We start from the raw sequence: 7,827 nt of genomic DNA on the forward strand, positions 1-7,827 counted from the left end.
TTTCTATAGATCTGAAAGCCCAGTGTTTGTGTATTCTGTGGGATCCACATACAAAGGTTTTTGAGATATGATGCTATCAAACATGCATAAGTTTTCGACAAAGAAAAAATTTACAGAAGTAGGAACATCAACTTTAGTGGGAGTATTGAGCTGTTTCTATACTTTTAAATTCAAAATGCAGATCAATTTCAACTATAGATTACCATAATCTGCATTAATCATGGTCCATCGATAGAAAAAAATGTAATTTGTCCCAAATCTGACATTAAATACACAACCAAATGCAAACCACATATTATGGTCATGTTAAGAACCAACTTTCAATGAAATCAAATCCAGATCTACTTGGACTTGAATCTAATCAATGTAATTTTCTTAATCCAAAGTTGATATGATCTCTAAAAATTCCACGATTTTAACATGCTGCTGATTTGAAAACCATGAATCGAAGATCTTCATTATACTTCAAATTTATAAATCTCAAGTTAAGAGAAAGGTTTTAGAGATTTAGAGATCATAGTTTTCAAATGATAGAGGAGGATTTGACTTGAAATCCAAATTAAAGATGCAAAAATTACAAATCCATCATATAATTTAAGAATCTAAAATTTCAAACCCCTTCGCATTTTGGTTCCAAAACAACCAAGCGCCCTGTATCCCAAGGTATTCGACGATGAAATTTAATCACCCCAATGTAAATGTCCCTCATCATTTTTTTTTTACTTTTTAAAGGTTTTCGGTTTTGGGAGAACTCAGGAGCCATCGACGATATAGGGTTTTAGCCTTCCCCTCTCAGTCTCTCTCCCATGGCGACCGAGGGAGAGACGGCCTCCCAGAACGGAGTGGCTGCTGCAGCATCAGATATCGAGGGCGTTCCGCCATCCGGGGAGTCCCCACCGCTCGACATGGAGGTTGAGACCCCTGACCCCACTCAGAACTCTAATCCCGCAGAGACTGCGGCGCTGGAGGCGTCGAAGAGAGGCAGAGAGGAACAAGAAGATGTGAAGGATGAGGAAGCTTCCGGTGATGAGGGCGCCAAAAGGGCTAAGGTTGAGGAGAACTCTGTGGAGGAGCAGAGGCTCAAGGTGATGACTGAGCGGGAAATTGGAGAAGGGGAGAAGGAAGATGAGTCAGCAAGACAAGGAGAAGATGAAGGAGTGCAAGGAGATGCTGAGGGGGTAAAGGGAGAGGACAGAGGGGAAGGAGAAGAAGGGGAAAAGGCAAAGGAAGATGAAGAACAGGAAATGGAGAAAGAAGGTGAAGAAGAAGGAACAGAAGTGGAAGATCAGAGGGAAGAAAACGTGGAAGAATGTGGAGGAAGTGGAGAGGGTGCCCTAGGATCTGACGGCGTCAAGCTTGGTCCAAAGACGTTCAGTTCTTCGGTGGAGATGTTCAACTATTTCTACAAGTTCCTTCATTTTTGGCCTCTAAACGTTGACATCAATAAGGTACTTTTTTTTATAATTATAGATTCATTTGATCTTATTTATGGAGGTTTTAGCATTTTATGACAAGATTGTCAGGTTAGTTGTTTTGGTTTGGGCTGCAATACTTGCAAAACTTTACTTCCAGAATTAAGTGTCTTGTTTAAAGTTCGAGAACTGTATGAAGTGACACGCTTATGATGTCTTTCATTTTTTCCCCTGCTTCTTGGCTCTGCTTCTCTCTCTAGTCAGTCAATAGATTGTTATTTTTCTTTTGTTGGTTAAGGGAGTTAAAGATCTTATTACTTTTACTTTATCTCTTGATGGGTAAAAAATTTTAAATAAACAATGTGAATTGTTTCTCGGTCTCGTTCTAGATGTTAAGTCCTACCAAAGTTTAAGTTTTAGTGTCGAGTAAAAGTATCTTTTCTTAAATTAATAGGAATGCTATCGTACAACTGCTGATTATGTTTCCTACTGAAATGGTGTTTCAAGTCAACGGGTGTAAAGATTAAGATTATCGATAATTCTGGTAGTTTTGATGCATCATGAGCATAATCGTGGTGTTGCTGCTAGAAGGTGAACTGTATGAGAACACCGAGATGACAAACTATGAAAACTTGGGCACTGCAGATATTCCAGTAACATAGTTTGAGTTGTGATGTGGAGGAAGGTTAATCCCTGTTTTCACTATAAACCTGAATATTTACAACTGATTTCCTGTTTCCATGCTGCTATGGCGCAAAGTAGGTGCCTTTTTGTGAGCTATATAAGTGATCTAGCAATCACAATATAGCATGCCATGGTTGAAAGCAAACTTGAGGTTTTAGTTGGAAAATGATCTTTCCCAAGTGTGGTATCACAAACTTTAGCAATAATGAGAGTTCGTCTATTTTAATGTTCATTTTCCTAAGGAGGAAAGGTTTTATTGTTTGGGGGGCGTGAATGTGCACCTTTATTTCAAGAATGCTACTTGAGAGTTGAGAGTAGAGACATAGCTGCAGGTTCAGGTGCAGTATACTGTTGCTGGTGTGAAGGATGTCTTACATCAACGTGAAATATGGAATCCATGGGTGCAAGGGTGTGGGGAAGAGAAGGTGTCATTTACAAATTGCAAAGTTTGATATTAGTCCTGACCTTTTTGGTATAGTGAATACTAATAGCATACAATTTGTGGTACGGTGCCATTTGGCCCAAATGTAATCAATTCTAGGCTTGACCAGCTGAACAAAATGCAAAAGAGGATCCAAAATCCAACACATTGAGAAGTGAAGAAGTTACTGAGAACCAACGAGAAGGAGTGGGGAAGGTAAATTATGAAACACATTGAGAAGTGAAGAAGTTAATTAAGAAGCAATTGCCAGCAAGTAGAAAATATCAACGTTTAAAAACTCGCTGAGTTCTGGTGACTCAAGTGTGTTGGCTCGCTGGCCCTCCTAACGAGTCAACCCAATAGCGTGACTTGTTTTGCTTCATGCCTTAATATTTTATTGCTGTTTATACTTTATACATATTAAGATTTATGTTCTGTTTGTTACTTTATTAAAGATACAAGTTCAGTTTGTTAAGGTCAAGCAACATTAATGAAATTGATTAATGTATTCGTAATGTCTTTTCATTTGACATGCTACATTGCAACATTCATGGAGGATGAACTTAGTTGTGACTTTACTGTATGTTAATTTGGCTTTTTTTGACTCATATAAGTGAAAATTAAGTCATTTTACAAACTTTTTATGTCTAAAAGACAAGTTATATATTTTTTTTTCTTAAAAAAGGTTAACATAACCCAGTCCGAGTCACTCGGTTGACCCATCAAATCCCAAGTCAAGAACAGACGGGTCGAGTCCCGAGTCACTGGGTTTTAGAACGTTGGAAAATATAAATTATGATGTCTATTAACTAGCAAAAAGATATGCCTTGTAATTAAGAGATGAAAGCATGAAGGGCCATATATGTTATTATCATGTACATGATCAGTTAAGAAGATGAACTTTTACAAGCATTCATCAGTCAGCTAATGATCAAATTCAGCATCAACAAATCAGTAGCAACCACATTATATGTCAAATGAAAATGCTCCATGTAATAAGAAACAATCGATCATCGCATCAACTAACACAACAAGGATGAACAAGTATAAGCTAAAGCTTGCATGGATTTACATAAGGATGGTACCTTTTTTGAAGAATGATTTGTCGTTTGAGAACTGAGATTGCAATTTCTACAAAATAAAAAAATTGGACAAAAAGGGACTAATACAGAAAGGCACTATTAGGGAAAAATTGGAATGTCAACAGATAAAGTTAACATAGTTCAAAGGTATAGTCACAAAACGTGTTTTTTTTTTAAAAAATGCAAAAAAATACCATAAATTAACTGGCCGTTTAAACTTTAAAAAACGTGTTTTTTTTTTAAGAAAACGTTAAAAACGAAAAAAATGCGTTTTTAATATGTTTTTAACTCGTTTATTTTTTTTTTTTAGTTTTTTCATTTTTTTCAGTTTTTTTTATGTCAAACTTTTTTTTTTCATTTTCTATTTTTTATTTGTTGCAAATCTACTTATCTTTTCATGTTTGTGCTATTAGTTTCTCACTTGTTTTATTTTTTCTCCATTTTTAGTTTTTTAAAAAATTTAAAAATTTACCGTATTTTTTCCCTTTTTTTCAAGCTCACCGTATTATACCCAAGAAAAACCTCGCCGTTTAAAACTCCAAGACGTTATTTGTGACTATACTTCAAAGTTCAAACAATACTTGAAAGAAAGTTCAAACACCAAAAAGCATTGTAAGCCTTGGGATTTGATTCTTTGAAGTTACATACCAAAACCGAAGTGTCCAACACCAAAACATCTGATATTCTCATCAAAAACTTGTTCTTTTTCTTCTGTTTGGCATCATTATTAAGAAAAACTCAAATGGCTAGCACCAACTTCTGAAATGCACAATTTACTTCTTTTGAACAGTTCAATGGTCATAAAACATAATTGGAGGATAGAAATACAATCCTATATGGACAAAAAAAATTCCTAATTTGGTGCATGAAAACCAGTCATACGGTTTGTTTTGTTTGCTATAAACTGTGGAATCCTTAAGGAACTCTTGTCTTAGCCTCTTAGCATATGTAGATTACAACCTGGTGTGAAATGGCTTGTAAAAGGTCTGACATCTAGGATTTTCGTAACTGTTGATCTTCATTTCTACTGGAATCTATGACTATCTTTAGGTCAAAAAGAAAGAGATTACGAGGCACATTGAGATCTGCAATTCTAAGGTTGTTAGGTTGGTTTTAGCCACATAGTCACAAAAACGCGTTATTTTCGAAAAAAAACGTGGCGAGAAAATGAAATTCTGTTTAAAATTAAAAAAAAAACGTGTTTTTTTGAAAAAACGAAAAAGTGAAAAACAAAAAAATGAAAAACGAAAAAAACATGGCCTATAGTGTTTTTTTATATTTTTTCACTTTTTCGTTTTTTTCATTTTTTTAATGACAAACAATTTTTTTTATTTCCTATTTTTTATACTTTTGATGTTTGTGTTATTCTTTTCTCACTTATTTTATTTTTCTCCATTTTTAGTTTTTAAATTTTTTCAAGCTCGCCGTATAATACCCCAAAAAAAACCTCGCCGTTTAAAACTCCGAGACATTATTTGTGACTATGGACTTTTAGGTCAGGTCATTGTAGTTGGTATCAAAACCATGTTCCACTCTTATCTTATACAATTTTAACATTCAAGGGCACAGGGGAAATAAATATTGACAATATCTAAGAAATGGTCTTAGATATACGATTTTGAGAAATATGGTTAACCAGTAACCACACATTTCTGGGTTTTATGTTACCGTTGTGTCATAGTCTTTAGCTTTTTTGAGTTTCAAACTAAAACAAATAAGAGTCACGTTGAGATTTGTCATACAAGACACTTGTGTTAGTGTTTGGCGGATCACACAGGAGCTATAGGGGTTACATTTTGGTGACCTTCTCAAGATGTGTTCCTTCATGAGAACAGATGGTAATGGCCCGTTTTTTGGAATTTTTGTAAATAGTGCCATATATGAGAGTTTGAGATGGTATGATGGCCATATGGACCTAGACCTCAACACTGCTTCATTTCCTAGCTCATTGCTCTTTTATATATCAAATTAAAGCTGGCTGTTGGGTGAGTTGGTATTCACCAGCTCAAACAGGAGATTAATTTTTTGCATAGGTGAAAAGTCTTTGTATGCGTGTGTTGAGTGGTCCCTTGGAACTAGGTTGTCAAAATTAAAAGTCGGACACAGGTTGTTCAAGACCCTAAATGGACTCATCAGAGTTAATAATTTCAATAGGTTGAAAGTCTTTGTATGTGTGTTTTAGTTGGGCCTTGGGAGCTAAGTTTCAAAATTATAAGTCGGACAAAGGTCGTTCAAGGCCCTACAAAGACTAATCAGAACTAGTTGTCACTAAACGGTCGAGTCAGTCCAAGTTGATTGACTATAAATATTTGATATGAAATAAATGTGGAAACCTGTGTATCTATACAAATAATGCACATATGCATTAACAGGTAGGAACTACTAGGCTGACTAATTGACCAGTCTGACCAACTAGTTATGATCTGAAACATGCATTGGTCAATAACCAACTGAACCGACTAGTCAGAATTTTGGCAACCAAGCCTGTGAAAGGGGGCAACTGAAAAATATGGGCTTGCAAGCACATGGATTATGTTGATATTATCTTGCCTTCTGTGACAAATTTGGCACTGTTGGATTTTGTTGTTATTTGATAAAACATGGCTTTGGGGCCTTAAATATTTCTGAACCTTTGTGTCGTAGTTTTAGGGGTCAAAATCTTAAAGATTTTAGAATTGAACGTTCAATAATTGTCCTATATGAAGCTACCATGTAGATAACACTTGTCTGATAGTTTTTCTGGAGAACCAGGAAAATGCTAGAAAAAACAAGTGTATCAGGGAGCCCAATTCTTCTTTCCTTATTTATTTTGGTGAAGGAGCCTGGTGATAGATCTTCTTGGTTGCTTATCGCTGCTTGAATTTGCCTTTCATCCTGTGTGGCATGGTATGTGGTACTTTAATAGAGGGAAGCAGGAATTTTGTAAACATTTTTTATTAGAACAAGAAAGAAGAGGGTTGAAAATGAACAAATTGGAGTTGCGAAAAAAATTGCTTCCAAGTCCAACCTTCAACCTGCATGAATAGCCTTTTCTATTGCTTCTTATTCCTCTGTGCACTTTGCAATAAAATTTTTGCGTCAGAGGGAATGGTTTTGTATGTTAGAGTTGTTGCTTTTATTCCAGAGCTGGATAGTTTTTCTTTTCTACCCGTTATGATCAATAGTTCCTGTGACATTCACCTCTATGCTCTTTGCCTTGTATCCATTGCCTGCTGTGCAGTACGAGCACATGATATTTCTGGATTTGCTCAAGAAGGGCAGCTTGGAGGCTGAGAAGAAAATGGGCAATGGTGTGCAGTCTTTCCAGATTCGGGTTCATCCCGTGTGGAAAACCCGCTGCTTCTTTGTCATGAGGACAGATGACTCTTTTGACGACTTCAGCTACCGGAAATCCATCGATAATATACTCCCTTTGCCAGAAAATATGAAGGTTCCTGCTAAAGCGCACGTTGACAAAGCATTAGCAGGTAAGAAGCCTGCAGTTCATCGTCAAGGTGGTGGAGGGGGGAAGGGAAACCATGGTCGTGGTAGAGGTCGAAATAGAAAATGAGGTTTTGATCCTTTATGCAGGTGGTCGTCATTCTCCATTGCATTAAGCTACCTTGTCGATGGAATTTCGTATGCGAGTTTTAGTTTTTAATGTCAACTCTGAAGTTACCTTTTTTGGCAGCATCCTTTTCCTTGTTCTTAATAGCTTGTCGTTAAATGCGCCTTAGTTACCACAATGAGACTATATATTGATGTCAAAATTTTACATAATAATCAGTAAGTTTCCTGTTTATTAATAGCATATATTTATTTAAATTATACCAGTACAGGGAAATTAGTTTGTTGATGTGGTGGAATTGGAAGAATCATGTCTGAATGAGCAACAATTTGGTTATATGCATGGGAGCGAAGTTTTAGGTGAGCAGGAGAATCCTATCGCCCACACTGCCCACGTGTGGCGAAGCCCCTTCCTACCTGAGGTCCAGGGCTGCATTGGTGCTTAAGGAGGAGATATTGTACGTTGCTCTTGGTGTTATGCTCTACTGCATATGATATAGTGTGCAATGCCCATGGAAATCAAATTTGCGGTGCATGTAAATAAAGTTATGAGCAATTTTTTTTGTGCCTGTATAATAGAATGGAAACTGCAGCTTCTTTTAGAATTTTCAGTGACATTTTGCATGCAGCTCTCCTAAATGTAAATACATTTCCTTGAGGACAAGAGTTTTACTTGCATGAC

At 36.3% G+C, this 7,827-nt stretch overlaps 1 protein-coding gene across 1 annotated transcript; it reads left to right on the plus strand.

Moving 5' to 3' along the window:
- The first annotated feature begins 738 nt into the window (after positions 1 to 738).
- Positions 739 to 7,389, plus strand: LOC116249189 (protein EMBRYO DEFECTIVE 514). Its single transcript, XM_031622371.2, has 2 exons — positions 739 to 1,448; positions 6,820 to 7,389. Exons 1-2 carry the CDS (start codon positions 807 to 809, stop codon positions 7,147 to 7,149), a joined length of 972 nt encoding a protein of 323 aa, XP_031478231.1. The 5' UTR covers positions 739 to 806; the 3' UTR covers positions 7,150 to 7,389.
- The last annotated feature ends 438 nt before the right edge of the window (positions 7,390 to 7,827 follow it).

This window comes from Nymphaea colorata, chromosome 2 (genome assembly GCF_008831285.2).
Source record: "Nymphaea colorata isolate Beijing-Zhang1983 chromosome 2, ASM883128v2, whole genome shotgun sequence".
Taxonomy (NCBI): domain Eukaryota; kingdom Viridiplantae; phylum Streptophyta; class Magnoliopsida; order Nymphaeales; family Nymphaeaceae; genus Nymphaea; species Nymphaea colorata.